Source organism: Monodelphis domestica, chromosome 1, assembly GCF_027887165.1.
Source record: "Monodelphis domestica isolate mMonDom1 chromosome 1, mMonDom1.pri, whole genome shotgun sequence".
In the NCBI taxonomy this organism is placed as follows: Eukaryota; Metazoa; Chordata; class Mammalia; order Didelphimorphia; family Didelphidae; genus Monodelphis; species Monodelphis domestica.
Window position 1 is genome coordinate 376,052,853 of NC_077227.1, and position 19,342 is coordinate 376,072,194.

Below are 19,342 nucleotides of genomic sequence, written 5' to 3' on the forward strand. Positions count from 1 at the left end.
AAATACTAAGGGACTTCTGGGGGATGAAGTCCAGAGTTTCAAAATCTCCATTTACACATATTCTTTGACTGTTTGTCAATCAGGAAATGACTTGTATTCTTATAAATTTGACTTATTTCTCTGTATATTTGAGACATGGGACCTTTATCAGAGAAATTTACTTTAATTTCCCCTGCAGTTTGTTGTTTCCCTTCTAATCTTGGTTCCACAGGTTTTGAAATCATCATTTTTAAGGGGGAAAAATATCTTAAATTTAAGACCTGCCTCATCACCAGCCCTATGCTCCATTTCTACCTATTCTGTTAGCTCTTATCTGATAGTCACTGTTCTTATCCCTCAAGAAAAAAAAGCAAAAGGAGACAAGGCAATCTCAGTTCTGTAGACTTATGTACTAATTGGGAAAATAAATGAAGCAGATATGAAAAATGCTATCAAGTGGAGGAGGGAAGGGGGCAGCTAGATGGCACAGTGGATAAAGCACCAGGTCTAGTCAGGAAAATCTGCATCTATCCTCACACATTAGCTGTGTGACCATGATCAAGTCACTTAACCCTGTTTGCCTCAGTTTCATCATCTATAAAGTGAGCTGGAGAAGGAAATGTCAACCCACACCAGTATTTCTGCCAAGAAAACTCCCCAAAGGGTCATGAAGTCATAGAGATTGAAATGATTTAGCAATAACACACACAATACACATATGTGTACATATACTTCTATGGATATATGCAATGCATTTGTTAAAGCACTTATATCTGTTGACTTGGGAAAAAAAACAGAATACAAAAGTAGTCAGAAAAAAACAAGTCTTCAATCAGGAAACAGATAGGTTCAGTAATTGGAGGCTACCACGGAGCCCACAGTCCAGAGCCAGAAACTACGCCGAAAGGGAGCTCCAGGGACATATCCCCTGGAGTATGCACCGTGCCAGATGATTTCTCCGAAGTGACAGAACTTGGGGGTCTTTTACACCCTCTGGAGAAGGTAGCTGGGGTATCAAGGAGCCCTCAACTATAATGAATACAAAAGGAAAGGGTCAAGCCAAGAGCTTGGCTTCCAGAGAGAGGACTTTAATACAATGAGAGAAGCTACTAAGACAAACAAGTATTCAACATTTGGCTATGTCTACTAATCCCACCCAAACTGGGGTCCCCAAACACTTCAAGGTCTATAGTTCAGTCCAAAACTGGTGTGCCTGGTACTTGAGTTCTCCAGGGGCAGGGGCAAACTTGGGGTCTCCAGATTGCAAGTTGACATACCCAAGAGTGTATGTGCATATACTTATCAACACTTATGAATACAAACTCATTCATTTACACCCATAATTTTCTTCACAGCTCTACAAAGGAGGTACTACTATCAACGCCATTTTATAGATAAGGAAAACATTCCCAGCAAGGGCAAGGTTAAATGACTTACACTCAGATCTTCCAACTGAAGGCCCCTCCCTCTAAGCATTGCACTTTCTTGCTTTAAGAGTTATTTTCCAAGGAAAAGGACTGGAAGGTCCTGTCCTTGTAGCAATCTCACAGGAGCATTGGGATGAAAGCTGATCCGTTACCTTGGCACCTCACTACTTTGGAAGCTGCAGGGATATTTTTGGAAGACACCAGAAAACTGACATTCTCTCCTCTTGTTTTTGACACTCAAAGACGCACTCACTAGAAAAAGCCACTAGGCGCAAGTTTTTAGACTACAAGGCCCAGCATTCATTAGGGAGAATGAGCGACCAATCAGAAATCCGCAGGCCGCTCTAGATCCCGACATGCTCTCTCCTCAGCGTGGGGCGGGGCTACAGGTGGTGGCTTTCGCTGAGTGGTGGAGGTGGGGTTTAGGGGGAAACGTCAGGGAAGGGGGGGTCCAGTCTTGGGGGCGGGAATTGACTCTTTTAGGGTTCAGATCGTCTGGAGGCACGGAGGAATAAGCGAATTTCCCAGGTTTTTCTTTCCTGATGGCTTCCTTTGGTGCCGGGACGTGCTCCATGCGCGGGCCTTTGAGGCTAGGGCGGGGCTCTGACTTTATCATCTGGTCCCTCAGAGTTCCACAGCTATCTCTCCTGCGCACACCTGCTCCCTTTCTCGCTGCCACCAGTTTATCAAACCCCTAGTCTTTTGGACCAACACTCTGGACCCCTATAGCCCTAGATTTTAGAAAGAGCTTTTTCTCATTACTTTATCGTGAGGTATTTATTGTGAGGTAGAGCGAGTAAAGTACGTTCATTTTATAGGTTATAATGTTGAAGTACCGACAAGTAAAGTCAATTGGGCACAGCCTAATTGTTACTAAATGGCAGGACTATTACTTAGGTGTCAGGTCTTCTGGACTATGGTTTGTTTTGTTTTTTAGTTTCTTAAACTCTTGACCTGTGGTGGAACTTCTGGTGTGGAAATTATATCCACCCACGGAGATAATTTGTAGCCTTATTTGCCTTGGGGTATAGGAAAGGATGTTTCTGAGGTAGTACTGGAATCCAGATTACAAGACTGGAGAGTCTACTAGAGGCCATGCAAATCCTGAAATAGCTAACAACTAATTTGGATTTGATCTAGTATGAATCATCTAGTTCAGAAAAGTACCTGCCTCAACACTTAAATGCTCAGTGATTTAAGGGGATAAAAGAGAGAAACTGATATACTAGAAGCTGGTAAGGAGGTAGTTAATTGTCTCAAATCAAGAATAGGATTATGTGTCAAATGGATTAGATTCCCAACTGATTTTTGATTAAATGTCCTTTCCTTTGTTATATATACATTTTATTCTTCCATAGGCTTCAGTACTCATCGGATGTGCAATCTCATTGTTGTCTGCTCTAACTGCCCTACAGAATTGAAGAAGTGTTTTCTTCAAGTGTCAGGTGCTATATAAATATAACCTATTGTTAACCAAATTCTCTAGATTTCCCAGATATAGGTAGAGAACTTAACTGGCCTTTTGTGGCCTAGCCTGGTATCAAATCATGAGACTACACTTTCATCTTACTGTCCTCAGTTCTGATTAAAGTGTATTCAAAAGTGGGAGAGAAATAAGCCTGTGATGGACCCCAGGGAAATTTTTCATCTCTAGCCCATTAGCTCTCTCTGAAGCTAATTTTCCTTGTGTGTTCTCCAAATCATATGATAGGATGGTTAGTGGAAAATATACTTGGGCTGGCAATTAGTAGATCTAAGTTCTATTCTAAAGTGCCACTAATTAATATTGAGCAAAACATTTAATTATTCGTTGACTCCGTTTCTTCATCTGAATTAATGGCAATTATATAATAGCACTTAAAAAAAGCTTTTCTCACAGCCAACCTATGAATAGGTAGTACAGGTACTACTAATATTCCCAAAGAGATTCTGAAAGCTTGTGACCTTGGTTATACTAATAGAAAAGGAAGGTCCAGAATTCAAACTCAGGTCAGCTGACTATTAAGTCTACTTCTATTATCTCATTTGAAAAATAAAAGTCTTGGTGTTATATAATCTCTAAAAGGCCCATCTAGTGCTTTCATACTGTGAGCATCTGTAATAATTTTTCTGATCTAGTATGCAATAGAGGTAAATTGATTGTTAGTCCTCGGTTTTTAAGGATTCATTAGTGTGAATACTTTTTTAAAAAATAGTGCTGTAAAAAAACCAACAATTCATTTCTTTTCAGATATACTTTGATTTGAAAATTGTGTACTTTTAAACAATGGGCTGTATACTCTCAGGAAGACTACATCTGAGAGAGGCAAAAGACAAAAACTCTAATTCTTTGTAATAAAAAAGTTTATTTTCACTATTTCAAGTAATAATCTGGGACAAGAAGCCTAAAACTGCTCCTTTTGCTCTTAGTGAAAATATTTTCCAGCAGAGAAGATAAGACCATGTCTTGCACTTAAAAAAAAATTCCTGGGGGATGCTGCATAGTTTAGTGGATTGAGAGCCAGACCTAGAAACTGGAGGTCCTGGGTTCAAATCAGACCTCAGATACTTCCTAGCTGTGTGACCTTGGGCAAGTTACTTGACTCTCATTGCCTAGCCCTCTTCTTCCTTAAAACCAATACACAGTATTTATTCTAAGATGGAAGGTAAGGGTTTAAAATTTTTTTTAAAATTTATTCCAGGTCGCTAAGGATAGTGTTTGTACATAGTAGCTGTTTTTTGAATGCCTATCAAATAATTATACTTGAAATTTTTATATTTTATATTTAAATTTATTTTATATTTATTAATTATTTTATTTTTATATTTATTGATTATATTTATATTTAACAAATTGATGCTTATAATTATATTTTATATTATAGCAATTATACATAATATAATATATAATGATTATAATAATAAAATTAATTAAAAGATGTATTATATTCATCATTTATATTTATTATATAGATATTTATATTGCTGAAGTTTTCTTGTAGCTGAAAAATTTACAAATTTACAACTTGTGCTACCAAGATGGAAAATACTAGATTAAATATAATTGAGCCATTCCTTATATGAAAAAGTATTTTTCCCATGCTACTTAGAATTGTGCCATTCAGCTATAATAGGTAATAGTTTATAATAACATTAGGTGTTTATATCATTAGTTTCTAAAATCAAAACTATTATTTTTAATTTTTACATTAGGTTTCCATTGTAAGGGCCCCATCTTGTGGCGATAGTTTGATTTAGAAAGAACTTCATTAATAGCTTTTATTAAATGTATCTCTGTAGATAGCTTTGATTCTTTTCTCTTCATTATTTCCATTATCTCATTGATCATCAAATATTGTCAATTCTTCCTTCACCTGTTCCTCATATTGACACTAACTTAGTTGAGACCCTTATTTCCTTTTTCCTAGACTAACTGAAATGGCCTTCCAATTGCACTCTGCCTTTGATCTCTACTTTCCAGTCAATTTTTCACAATAGCTACCAAAATAAATGTATAGATATGACCATTTCACTGCCATAGTAAATCCATTAGTGACTGTTCTTTAATTTCATCTTACCTTTTCCTACTTCTGTGTATCTATCCACACAAACCGGGAATATTCTCAGGGTTAGGCTGAAGCCAACTCTAAATAGGAGAGATTGTTAAAGTTTCATTGTGAGCATTTGTATTTTAGGAATCTACAGTCGCTACAGAGACATTTGATTTATTGTTTTGTTGATTGCCTGGACTTAAGTTTTAATAATGTAGATTTATCTTAAAGAGTGTAGGTATACATTTTCTCCCCAGAGAGTCTAACTATTAAACATTTTCCAGCACACCTCTGAATGTACCTCTAGCATCTCTGCCTGTTGGAATTTATAATTTCTTTCATGGTCCAACCCAGAAACCTTCCCTTATCCTCTTATTGAAAGTGATTTCTCCTTTCTCAAATTTTCTTAGAGCACATTGCCCCAATTTTTAATTTTCCCTTAGTAATTCTATTCTGTATTGTATTTATTTTGATATTTCTTTTTTAAGAAGTAGATTTTGAGGTCCTAGAATTCAAGAGATCATGCCATTTTTCATCTTGGTATTCCCCAATATATTAATGCCTTTCACAACATAGATGGTTAATAAATGTTTGCTAAATTGAATAACCTATCTGTGGTAGGTATTTTGACCTGGAAAAAAAATACACAACAAGATGAAATATATCAGTTTTTAACCACATAAAAGATGTTACATCAGTTTTCTCACTTAGATTTCAAAGAAAAAAACCAAATATTTGGTTCTATGTTTAAAAATTAAATTGTATTGATATATTTTGTTTTTATAGCATCTTCATTTCTGAATATATCACTTCTTTCCTTTACCTAGAGAGCCATCTCTTTTAACAATTTTTTTTTAATCCTTACCTTTCCTCTTGGAATCAATAGTGTATGTTGGTTCCAAGGTGGACGAGTGGTAAGGGCTAGGCAATGGGGGTCAAGTGACTTGCCCAGGGTCACACAGCTGGGACATGTCTGAGGCCAGATTTGAACCTAGGACCTCCTGTCTCTAGGCCTGGCTCTCAATCCAATGAGCTACCCAGCTTCCCCCTTAAATATTTTTAAAAGATTAAAAAGGCAGTTGAGCAAAATTAATCAGCATATTAACCATATTTGAAAATGTATATACCATACCAAAAAACCATGCCAATACTAATATCTTAGTTGCATACCTACAGTCCTGAAAAAATGTTAGAAGGTAGCATTTTTTCATTTCTTTAGGTCCAGGTTTTGTCATTATAATTAGACAGTATTCAATTTCATTTTTGCTACTCATTCCATTTACATTGCTACTATCCTACATTCTGAATAAGTTTGGATATCTTTCCATGTTACCTAAATTCTTTGTTATTTCTTATAGTATATTATTTTATTACATAAATACATATAGTTATAAATGTGCCTTTACATATTCCACAATTTCTTGGCCAATTACCCAATTAATGGGAAAATGTTCTAAAAAGATATAGTATTAAAGTGGTGAAAATGAGCATTTTCCAAAAGTAACTTTGTAGTATTTCTATTTTATCAGTTTATGTTTTGTTTTTCAGTGAAATGTTTAAGAATAATATTGTTGACCAGCAGTTAAGCCTGAAAGCTCTAATTAAAAATGTGGAGAAAATATCTTTGGATCTGAAGAAGATGGATGGTAAGTATTTAATCCCTGGAAGTTAAATTGTTTGCATGTAATTGTTATAAAATAAGAGGAGAACCATGTGTGTCTCTGTTCTGCTTAATTAACTTATTCCCCTTCCTGCTGTTGACAATTGAGTTTGGGGGTTAGAAAGTATGCTTTTTTTCGTGGCTAACACAATGCCACAAATGAAATCATGCCAAATTAATCATCTGATCACTAAATTTTAGAATTTAAAGACAACTAAGATATCTTATATTTGCCTAAAAGTTAGGGGTCTGAATTCTAATCCTGCACCAGCCACTGAATAGATTGTAACCTTGGTTAAATCACTTAAATCTGAACTTTAACTTCCTTATCTTAAGAGACCAGATATTAATACTCCATTCATTTCTAAAATTCTGTCATTCTCTTTTATTATTTATATATTCTCTTCTGACATAATAGAATGGTTTAATAAAATGTCTATATAAAATTTTAATAGATCAGATTTTATACTTACCAGGTTAGCTTGATTAAAAGAAAACTTACATTAAAGTGCTTTTTTTTTTGTAATTCTAATCTTTACCCTCCCCCCTACTTTTTCTAAATTCAGATTCACATAAACTTGGTTTTCTTAAGACAGTTTCCCAACCAGAGACTAAAGCAGGGGAGGCTGGACAAATACCCAACCAGAAAATCCAGGAAAAAAGACAAGACAGTGAGCTCTTGTTTTCAACAAGAACAATATTTAACCTTTATGTAGTAGAGTTCCACTGCAGAATTGAAGTGGGAGACAGGAACTTTCCACTATATCCAGGAATTCAAGATGGGGGAGAACTTGGACCTAAATCAAAGTCTCAGTCTAGAAACTGAAGCTAAAGATATGAATAAACAAAAGGAAAATGATATAATTATGAAACACTATAGATTAAGAAAATCCCAAGATAAAACCCCAGGAGAAGACAACAACTCTCTAATAATTGCAACTAGAGTCTCAGAGCAAAGAATGGATTGGTCACAAGAACTCCAAGAATAGTTGAAGAGATGAAGCAAGAATTGAAACAAGAAATAAGAATGAAATTAGAGCATTTAGAAAGAGAAAAAATAGCTTAGAACAGAAAGTGGAAAATCTTACCAAAGAAGTGGACATTCTCAAAAATATAATGGAACAACCAGAACTCAATGATTCAATAAGATAACAACAAATATTTGATCAAAGTCTAAAAATTGAAAAATTAGAAGAACAAATGAAGTATCTACTAACAAAAACAACTGACCTATAAAATGGATCAAGGAGAGATAATTTCAGAATCATTGGACTTCCCAAGAACTATGATCAAACAAAAGCTCTGGACACTATATTTCAAGAAATTGTAAAAGAAAACTGCCCAGAACTTTTAGAACCACATGGCAAAACAAAAATAGAAAGAATTCATAGGTTACCTCCAGAAAGAAGCCTGAAGTTGAGTACACCCAGAAATATCATAGCCAAAATCCAGAACTGCCTAATCAAAGAAAAAATATTGCAAGGAGTCAGGAAAAAAAAGAGATCAAATACTAGGGCACCTCAGTTAAGATCACACAAGATTATGCAATCATTACCTTTAAGGAAAGAAAAACTTGGAATGCAATATTTAAAAAAAAATAAAGAAAAAGGTTTGCACCCAAAAGTAACAAAATTTAGTATAATAGTACAAGGCAAAAAATGGGTATTTAATAGAATAGAAGATTTTAAAGTATTCTTATTAAGAAAAGCAGAGTTGGGTACATTTTTTAAAACACAAACACAGGAGTCAGATATTAAGAAGGGTAAATTCATTTGAGTAGAATAAATGATTAATTTTATTATTATTTTTAAAAAATTTTAACCTACCAATGAAGGAGAACAGACATTCAGAATCCTTTTGTTTCCAAGGCACAAATTTAGGGAATGGATGTGGTTTGACTTTTTTTGGGGGGGGTTTACTATAAGAATTAAGAGATGGAGAGTTAACATCCTGGAGAAGAACTGGGAAAGAAGAGGGGATAAGGAAGTCAATATTTCTTATCAATGGGTTATGTAAAAAAGAAGAATATATAATCATGGAGGAAACAGTGGAGGAAATTGAAATTTCATATACCTTTCTAGTCTTATCTGAGTCAGACCAAATAACATAGAACACATATACAAGATATAGTGTTGAGAAATTTTATAACAAAAAGGAAAGCAAGTAGGAAGAGGGGTAATTAAGAATTGAGTTGGTTAGGAAATAGTCACAAGCAAAATAAAATTCATTTACAAAGATCTACCTATAATGGAAAAAAAATTTAAATCTTAAGAAAAGATGAGACTTCTCTGATTTAGATGAATATAGGAAAGGCAAAGAAGTGAGATTAAAAAACTCCAATTATAGGTTACTAGTCTTGATCTTAGTCCCTTTCACCACTTTTTTTTTTTTGTTAACAGAATAGAAGATAGTATAGATATGATGGAAGAGGAAATATAATTAACAGTCATAACTTTGTGAATGTAATGAATTCCTAAAATTGAGGAGAATAATATAATGATGAAAGCAAAACCTAACTGCATTTGTTTTTTGCAGTATTATCCCCAAATTACATGTAATAATAATTTTCAATATTCAACAATTATAAGATCCAAATTGTCCTCCTCCATACCTCCCACTGATAGTATTATTGATCGATGTTCTACATGTTTTATCATGAAAAACCTACTTCTATGTTGGTCATTAACAATGTATTTTTAAAAATAAATATAGTTGAAACAGATTCTCACAAAGATAAAATGCAGGAGAAGAATTCTTATGCTTCTGGTGAATTTTTTAAAAATCAGAATTGGTAACTATGATATCAACCAGAAGATTAGTAAAATTAGGCATAAATTTAAAAAGAAATAGGAAAACTGCATTATACTTAATATGTAATATGCTTTATATAATAGATAGGGAATGAAATAGCAGAAAAATGTAAGTATTTTTTCACTAAATAATAGTTTCTAAATATTTAAAGGAAAGGAAAATCTAACTGTAGAGAGAATGAAAAATAATTAAAAGAATAACTAAAGCAAAGAGGAAACCAAACCATCACTATTCACAGATGATATTATGGTTTACTAAACTAATCCTTGTGTGTCTATCAAAAACTTTTGTGTTGAAGGCCAGTATCTTAATTCTTACACTTGATAGTCAACTGAAAATTAATTCAAGAAATTAATAGCTTCAGCAAGGTAGCAGGATGTATAGTAAACCTATAAAACTAGTGGGAATTTCTGTGAATTATTTATGCAAACTTACCTGAGGAAATAAGAAAAAAAGCAATTCAAGAAAACTATTGAATATGTAAAATAAATGGGATCCAACCTGCCTTTCACTGTATGCTTAAGGCTTTATTGAATGTAACTATAAAACACTTTGCTAAAATAAAGGAGAGCTTCAATAATTGGTGAAATATTAATTTTTCATGATTAGGTCATTCTAATAAGATGAAATGATAATGCTACTAAATTAATGTGCATATTTAATGTCATACCAATCAAAATAGCAGGGGGTTACTTTAGAACTAGACAAACTAAGAAAATTCATCCAGCAAGATAAAAAGATAATCCCAAGAGAAATAATAAAAAGGTAAAAGAAAGATAAAATGGACAGTTTTGATTATTAAGCTAAATAAATAGAGTTATAAGGAAAGCATTTGGGAAGTAATCTTTACAGAAAATTTCTTTGAGAAAAGTCTAATATCCAAGATATATAGAGAATTTATGTTTAAGAATATATATTTAAGAATAAAAGCCATCTTTCAATAAATAATGTATAAAATACATATGCAGATATACATATGTATGTAAATATGTATGTATATACACACATATTATGTATACATATATTGAACAAACTATCTACCGCTCACATTCTTATACAGTCTTTTTTTTCTTATATTGAAATGTTTGTTTTTGTTAGTAATTGTTTACAGTAAATTCTTCAATATGAATTTTGACCAGCAATTTTTTTCTATACAGAGCTCAGCAAGTTACTTCTCTGTGACCTTATTTTGCAATTTAGTCAACCTATGAAGACAGAAGTTATAGCAGAAGTAGAAGAAAACAACATTGTTTCTGAAGAGTTTAAAATGTCGAATAATTTAGAGTTACTTCCTATTTTGAGCAATGATGTCTGACATGTTAAAAGACAAGAATTTTCCATTTGTTTCCAAATTGTTAAGTTATATGTATGAGTTTTATTGTTGAATTAAAATATTAAAGATGTTAAAACTTTTATGAAATAATATTTTAACTGAAACTCATTTGAAAAATATTTTTTTTATTATTTAGTAGTACTTTCCTTTTCAACTGATATTTTTTTTAAAAAACAGAAGCTAAATCAATAAATGATATGAAATTATCCATGGGACAAAGAATTTGACCCTTTATGGACCTGTTGCAATTATTATTTTTCACTTTTAGTAATGATGTCCAAACTTCCATGTGTCCCCAAATTCATCTGACAAACATTGTTCCTCGCAGTTAATTTGAATCCTGTAGTACATTGGGCAGAATGCTGGATTTGAGGTTTAAAAACCTTGATTCCAGCACTTTGCTATATACTGCCTTTGGGGCATTTGAGAAGGCATTTCACCCCTCTGGGCCTCACTTTTTTCTCATCTGCAAAATAAGAGAAATGGTTTAGGTGATCTCCAATGTTCCTTCACACCATACACTTATGCTCTGTTGGTATCATTATAGATATTAGTAGTGGAGGAGTAGCACCAAAGGTCTAGATAAATAGACAAGTTCAGTTCACGCATTAAACCCACACACAACCAAAAGTTCATTGACTGTATGGCTGGTTAGAGTTCTGTAGCCTATCTATACAACAAACAGACCCTGAGAATCCTCTAAATGTAATGACTCCCATTTTGAGAAACTGACTTAATAGTTCATTTTCTTGAGCCATACCATCTTTACAATGAGTTAAATATTATTGTATATCTATTACTGTACATTCATATCACTTGAGAAAGCTTGCTTACTATCAATTTCAAGACAAAAGGTAAGGATATTTAAAAATACTTTTTAGAATTAGAAGAGACCTTAGAAACCTTATTGCCCAATATCCTTATTTACAATAATAGATAAGCCACAATTCAGTCTTTGCTCAAATAAGAGTCAGTATGGTATTCAATGATTCATTCATTTAATGAGCATTTATTAAGCTACGGTTGTGTAGAAGATGTTGTTCTACATATTAGGAATACAAAGACAAAAATTACTTTGGAAGAATCTTTACTTCTTTTTTCAGAAAGTTTATGTAGTATTGGAATTAATTATTTTAAACTGTTTTATAGAATATAAATCCATCTGTTCCTGGGATTTATTTTTCCTCTGGAAGTTCATTTGTAGCTTGTTCAATTTCTTTTTTCCAAAAATAGGATTATTCAAGTGTTCTATATCCTATTTTATTAATTTGAGCAATCATTTTTGTCAATATTCATCTGTTTTATATAAATTGTCAGATTTATTGTGAAATGGTCAAAATAACTCCTTTTTCCCTCCATTGGTTATGAATTTATCTTTTTCATTTGTTATATTTTGATTTGATTTTCTTCTTTCTATTTTTAAGTTAACTAGTAGATTTTTTTTCAAACCCTTACCTACTGAAAATCCTACTTTTATTCATTTAAAAAAAACAATGGTTTTATTAATCACTGCTTTGATTTTTCAGGCTTTCTTAAATATGGAATGTGAGGAGGTTAACTTGTTGATTTATTTGTTATTTTTTTAGTTGCATCCCCAAGTTGTTAATTTGCTCTTTCTCTCTTTTACTGATAAAAATTTCAAGACATCATTTTCTCCTTAGTAAATACTTTGCATCACACAAATTTTTGTATTTTTGTATCATTGTTGTCATTTCTTTAATTAAATTATATTGTTTTAGTAGTTTTTTCTTTGATTTATGCATTCTTCAGGATTAATCTATTTAGTTTACAACTAATTTTTAATATTTTCTAGAGGCTTTTTATTTAATATTACTTTTGATGAATTATGATTGATAAAAATGCATTTAATATTTCTGCTTCCGTATATTTGTTCCTGAGGTTTTATTATCCAATTCATGGTCATGCCAGTGTGTGTGCAAGTGCATGTGCATGTTTGTGAGTTCTATGCACAGCTGAGAAATAAGTATACTCCTTTCTATTCCCATTCAATATTCTCCATACGTCTATCAAATCTAATTTTTCTAAAATTGTATTCAGAGCCTTAATGCCATTTTGCCATTTTGTTTGTTTTTATTTAGTAAGGTCTTAGAGGGGTTAAATAGAGATTTACCATTATATACTATTACCATTTCTTTCTGTAGGTCATTTAACTTTTCCTTTAAGAATTTAGATCCTGGAAAAGAATAAATGTTGGAAGGATTGTGGCAAAATTGGGATGCTAATACACTGCTAGTGGAATTGTGGATTAATCCAACCATTCTGGAGGGCAATTTGGAATTATGCCAAAAAGGCTTTTACTTTTTCAAGGCAGTTTTCTTTTTTAAAAATTAAGTTTATTTATTTAATTAATTTAAGATATTTTTTCATGGTTTACAAGATTCATGTTCTTTCCCTCCCCTTGCCCCACCCCCTTCCCGGAGCAAACATGCAATTTCCATTCAGTTTTACATGTGTTACTGATCAAGACCTATTTCCATATTATTGATATTTGTACTAGGGTGATTGTTTAGAGTCTGCATCCCCAATCATATCCCCATCCACCCATGTGATCAAGCAGTTGTTTTTCTTCTGTGTTTCTATTCCCACAGTTCTTCCTCTGAATGTAGATAGCATTTTTTTCTCATAAGTCCCTCACCATTGTCCTGGATCATTGTTTTGCTGCTAGTAGAGAAGTCAATTACATTTGATTGTACCACAGTGTATAATCTCTGTGTATAAGGTTCTCCTGGTTCTGCTTCTTTCCCTCTGCATCACTTCCTGGAAGTCATTCTAGTTCACATTGAATTCCTCTAGTTCATCATTCCTTTTAGCATAATAATATTCCATGGACAACAGATACCACAATTTGTTCAGTCATTCCTCAACTGAAGGGCATTCCCTCATTTTCCAATTTTTTTTTGCCACCACAAAAAGTGTGGCTATAAATATCTTTGTACAAGTCTTTTTCCTTATTATCTCTTTGGGGGTATAAACCCAGCAGTGGTATGGCTGGATCAAAAAGAAGACAATCTTTTAGTGCCCTTTCGGCATAGTTCCAAACTGCCCTCCAGAATGGTTGGATCAATTCATAACTCCATCAGCAGTGCATTAATGTTCCAATTTTGCCACATCCCCTCCAACATTTATTACTTTTTTTTGCCGTCATATTAGCCAGTCTTCTAGATGTGAGGTGGTACCTCAGAGTTTTTTTTTTATTTGCATTTCTTTAATTATAAGAGATTTGGAACACTTTTTCATGTGCTTATTGATAGTCCAGAAGGCTTTAAAGGAATGTCTACCCTTTGATCCAGCCATACCACTGCTGGGTTTATACCCCAAAGAGATAATAAGAGGAAAAACAATTTGTGCCAAAAAAATTTAGGAAGGAGTAATGTTCAGAACAATAGTAATGATTTTTGTTGATTAGTCATTTTAGGCATATCCTCCTCTTAATGATCCCATTTGGACTTTTCTTGGCAGGGAGATTGCAGCGATTTGCCATTTCCTACTTCAGCTCATTTTACAGATAAGAAAACTGAGACAAACAAGTTAAGTGACTTACCCAGCATCATATAGCTAATAAGTATCTGGGGTTGGGACTTTTCATGCCACTGGACCCAGGCTTCCAATGCTGAGAGAGTGGTACTGTCTTTGTGCATCAACTTTTCCACTTAAATCTCCTTCACACACAAGTGTCTTTGTGCACACTCATCTATTATAGATGAAACCGCACAGACAATCGTCATCCTCGGTTACCGAGAGACTACTACTATCTGGGGCTGGGTTTTTTCTCAGACAGATGAGTCTTCCTGACTTCATGCCAAGTACTCTATCCACTATGCCACCTAACTGTCCTAATAATAATAACTAACATTTATATAGAACTCTATGGTTTGCAAAGTGCCTTACATATGTTATCTCATTTGATCATCAAACCAAATCTGAGAGGTTATTATCCCTATTATTCTTTTTTTCTTCCCACTTCACAGGTGGGGAAACTGACACTGAAAGAGTTTAAGGATTTGCCCATTACCAAGGTATTAAATGTATGAGACAGATTTTGAACTCAGGTCTTCCTGACTCTCAGTCTAGCACTCTATTTGCCAGGACACCTAGCTTTTCACTGAGGCAGGCATTGAATAGTGCAACAAGTACTATAGAGTCATAGAACAAGAGTACAAATTTCTGCTCTACCACTGACTTTATGATTCACCTCCTTGGGCCTCAATTTCTCCATCTGTAAAAAGAAAACTATACTAGTTGCTTTCTGAGATCTCCTATAGCTCTAGAGGTATGGTTCTCTGATCTCTCACTCCCAATCCAGTCCCCTTTACTACCTCATATCTCATGTTATAGATTTCATTTCTCCCTGTGCTAAAATGATGGCATGGGTCTTGGGGTCTGGGCATGGGAAATCCAGTGGCAAATGAAGTTGGGAGAGGAAGGGAATGTTTTTACAGAGGAAAAGGCACAGGTAACCCCACCCCACATCCTTGGGGAGTTATCAGATAGAGAAAACTCAACCCCCCACCCTGAGGATGTCCCAGTCTAACAGGACAGCAGACCCAGCTGGAAAAATTGCATAAGTAGACACAACAGAAACCTGATAAACAAGTCCATATCTAGCAGCAGCTAAACAAAATGATCTAATATTCATAAGAGTCAGGGGGGTATAAAGGAAGGTTTTGAATGAGGATCAGTTGTAGGGACGGGAGCTGTTTAGCCTGCAGAAGCAAAGACTTATGAGGGACATGACAGCTGCCATCTAGTATTTGAAGGGCTGTCAAGTGGAAGGGGAGAACATCAGATTGTTCTGCTTGGTCCCAGAGGACAGAACTAGACACAATGAAGAGAAGATGCAAAGGCAGAGATTTGGGCAAGGAAAAGTTCCTAACAATTAGAGCCATCCCAGAGTAGATTTGGCTACCTCAGGAGGTGGGGATTTCCCCCTCTTCAGAGCTCTTTGGGCAAGGCATGGATGACTATTTGTCAGGTAGTTTGTAAAGGAGGCTTCATGTTCAGAATAGGCTGTACTGGGTAGGTTCTGGGGTCCCTTCCAACTAAAAATTTCTATAATTCGTCATCAGACTTGGATGTTAGCCTGAGATACAAAGGATTAGAGGAATGAGGGGAGGGGAAGGTCTAAAGAAGAAGATGGATACTAAGCTCTCCAACCAGCGCAGAGACTGAGGTGGTTTTAAGCTGTTTTACTGGAGACCTCCCAGATACTGGGCATCAAACGAGGCCATCTTGGTAGTATAGATAGCCATGAGCCACGAACAACACTTGCCTTTCCTCTGCTTAAAGAAATATAATTAAGGATGACAAGAAGGCACAAACCAATGGAAAACATAAAAACGTTTTTTATTTTAAAAAAAGTAGAATTTCACAGCTAGAAGAGACATTAGAAAATATTTAGACTGTCACCTTGGTCAGTCCTTGAAGAACGTATTGATATTTGCTGCCCATCCATTTTTTAGCAGATGAGAATGCTGTAATGAGGGCTCAAGGCCCTCGTCTTTCCTCCAAAATGCCCACAGTTCAACAATGGTCACTTTCCCTTTTGTCAATAAGTAAGCAGAAGCTTCACAATAGAGGGGAAGCTCTTTGTCCAAGACCATATAGAATGAATAGCAAACCTCCATTGAAGTATTCTTGGAGAACTAGATAGTTGGAGGTACTTTTCCTTTACCCACTTGGGGACTTCCAGGATCAAAGAAACTCTTTTTAGGCAGTCAGAACTTTTTTCTCCATTACAAGCCAGGGAAGAAGGCTGTTAATAAGTCTGGAATTGAAAACAGGCATTCAATATTCTGCTCCGGAATATCTCTCTGCCAGTGTCCATTCTCTGCCTTCACCAATTGCAATCTACCGGAGCTGTTGCCGAGTGCTCCTTGAAAGCAGAATTTCCTCTCCCCTCCTGGGTCTTATTTGCTGCCTGTCTTCCATTCCCCCTCATCCCTCACAAGAATAAATGGAAATAATGAGGCAGGAAGAAGAATGAGGTATCATTAAAGGGCCCCCTTATAGGCAAACTTCAGTCTGTTAGTGAGAGGTGACTGATTTCTGCCCACCCTCCAAGCCAGTGTCCTTGTCACACACTGGCATGGTGGAACTCATCTGTGGATTCATTAGGAGATGCTGGCAAAGCAGATTTGGGGCCTCTCTCCTCTGAGCCGAAAGTTGTATAATTTTACAGGCAATTTGGTTGTGAATCTAAATGAACATTAAAGTTTACAGGGAGCTCTGACTGTTTTGCAAACTCGACACAAACCAGCCCAGCGCTGACTTGTGCTGAGTCTCCTGCCTTCTGGAGTGGGTGAGAATCACTGTCTGGCTAGGAGGGGTTTCTGGTAGGAGCTTGTCTCTGTTGTGCCACCTATTCTGCCACAGAGGCAATAGAGGGCAAGACTCGTGTCCAGGCTCCTCTGTGGGATCTAGTATCCATGTGTGACCCCATAAACTACAGAAGGCTCCCAGATATGCCTGTCACCTAAAGGAAGGGCATGGAGGCACAAGTTGGTGAATTTTTGCCCATTCTCCTTCACCTCTTTTCATACTCCACATGCAATGGCGGGCCATTGGAGATTTTTTTTCTTTTAGTCAGAGCTGCCAAAGAACTTAGAGAAAAAAAATGAAAACATACTTAAGATACACAGGATTGTAGACTGAGAGCTGGAAAAGAGCTGAGAGACCAGGTAGGTCCACCTCCTCATTTTACAGAGATAAGAAAACTGAAGCCCAGGGAAGAGGAATGGATTATCTAAGGTCACCTGGGTAGAAAACTTTAGAAGTTTTCAGAACCTGTTCTGATTCCAGAGCCAAGGGTCATTCTGCTGTGCCAAGTGGCCCACTCGAAGATTTTGTGGTGGTAAAAAACTGGAAGCAAAGTGGTCCCCCATTGATTCAGGAATGCGTGAGGAAACTATAGAATGGGAATGTCACAGAATATTATCATATACTGAAAAATGAGGAATATGAAGAATTCAAAGAAATATGCAGATTTGAATGAACTGATATAGGAAAACTAAACATAAACATGCAGTGGCTAGATGACACAGTAGATAGAGTGCTGGACCTGAAGTTAAGAAGGCTCAACTTCCTGAGTTCAAATCTAGCCTCAGACACTTTCTAGCTATATGATCCTGGCCAAGTCACCTAACTCTGTTTGCCTCCATTTCTTCATCTGTAAATTGTAATAGTTAAATTAATGTCTAGTACTTCAAGTATTATTTTTTATAAAGTTTATTATCTGACAAAATAGAACCATGTGACTAAGTTTTCTACCTGCTTAAAAAAAACCCACTCCACCAAACAGCCAATATGGGAAGGAACAAGGGCTAAATATGGAACTCCACCCAATTTATCTTCTGTCTACATCAGCACATAAGGACAGGAAGTGAGTGGGCTCCTGGGTAATGTAGTTCAAAGGTACAAGATTTCTAATTACACAAAATGAGCTAAAGAAAGAAATGGCAAACCATTCCAGTATCTTTGCCAAGAAAACCCCAAAAGGAGTTGGGCATGCCTGAAAGTGACTTTACAATAATGACATTTATAAATATATGTGTATGTGTATATATAATATACATATAAATGCAAATGCATGTACACGATGACTTGTATAATTGAAAATCTGTTATCCTAAAAAATGATCTACATATCCCAGGAACCCACTGACTTCCTGTCATTGGTTACTTCCTGTAGACAGGGGATATTAGGCAGGGATGTGGAGGGTCTTGCCCTCTTTTTAGCCCTGTCGGGCAGCATGGCAGGGGTGAGTGGAGATTTTGAAATGTCTAATCAATCATGGGCCCGTGGTCTTTATTTTTTATCTTCTTTATTCCTTGATTTCTAATGATCATTAATAAATCTTTTTAATATAATATTTTTATTATTGAGATTTAATTTTAATTCTTACAGACTATTATAATGCAAATGAAAATATTATTAAAAGGAAACTAATTCTGAGCAATTAAAAAATCAATAATGGTCCTAGGAACAAATAACAAAACATAACCTCCTTTCTCTCAGCAGAGAGGTAGGGGACTACTAGGGAATAATGGCAATCAGGGTGTCCCAAAATCCTTAGTGCTTCTTTAAGAGTTTATAGCTTTATTAGTGGAGAAAGGGATACCACAAGTAACATGTAAAATAGGGAGGGATGAAAACTTTAATTTCTTTTAAATTATGTTGAAACTTAAATTTTAGCTTTAACAGTTTGAAGCTGCACAGAGACTTTTGGGACACCCGATAAATGTAGCATCCCTCTTTGGCTGCCTCCTCTTACTCTTGCTCTAATTGGTAGGCAGGGTCCCCAAAGGGTAGCTAACTCCTAATCTCCCATGATTCTATCAAGCAACCCTGAATCTTTGTAGCTTCTAATTCTGCAGAGATAATTAGAGGATGCAAGGAATTGAATGCTGTCTCTGGAGTCAAGACTTGAGTTCAAATTCTCTCTGAGACACTTACTAGCTGTGTGTCCCTAGTCAAGACACTTTATAAAATGGAGATGATAATAGCACTTACATCCTAGGGTTGTTTTGAGGATCAAATAAGATATTTGTAAAGCATGTAGCATAGTGCCTGGCATATAGTAGGT

General features: G+C 35.2%; 1 protein-coding gene across 4 annotated transcripts; it reads left to right on the top strand.

Moving 5' to 3' along the window:
• Nucleotides 1-1,776: 1,776 nt before the first annotated feature.
• On the top strand, nt 1,777-12,553 carry C1H5orf58 (chromosome 1 C5orf58 homolog). 4 transcript variants are annotated; one of them, XM_056811570.1, is made up of 5 exons: nt 1,777-1,821; nt 2,765-2,851; nt 3,816-4,051; nt 6,485-6,582; nt 10,565-12,553. In XM_056811570.1, the coding sequence occupies exons 4-5, from the start codon at nt 6,489-6,491 to the stop codon at nt 10,720-10,722; spliced, it is 252 nt and encodes an 83-aa protein (XP_056667548.1). In that variant the 5' UTR covers nt 1,777-1,821; nt 2,765-2,851; nt 3,816-4,051; nt 6,485-6,488; the 3' UTR covers nt 10,723-12,553. The 4 variants fall into 4 exon arrangements, with proteins under 4 accessions (XP_056667548.1, XP_056667546.1, XP_056667547.1 ...); XM_056811569.1 differs by lacking the exon at nt 1,777-1,821 and adding an exon at nt 1,833-1,934; XM_056811568.1 differs by lacking the exon at nt 3,816-4,051.
• The last annotated feature ends 6,789 nt before the right edge of the window (nt 12,554-19,342 follow it).

Excerpts from the sequence above, each read along its gene's own strand:
- C1H5orf58 (XM_056811570.1), top strand. The coding sequence starts at position 6,489 with ATGTTTAAGAATAATATTGTTGACCAGCAGTTAAGCCTGAAAGCTCTA. Across the intron at positions 6,583-10,564 it reads GGATCTGAAGAAGATGGATG|AGCTCAGCAAGTTACTTCTC; the intron begins GTAAGTATTTAA and ends TTTTCTATACAG.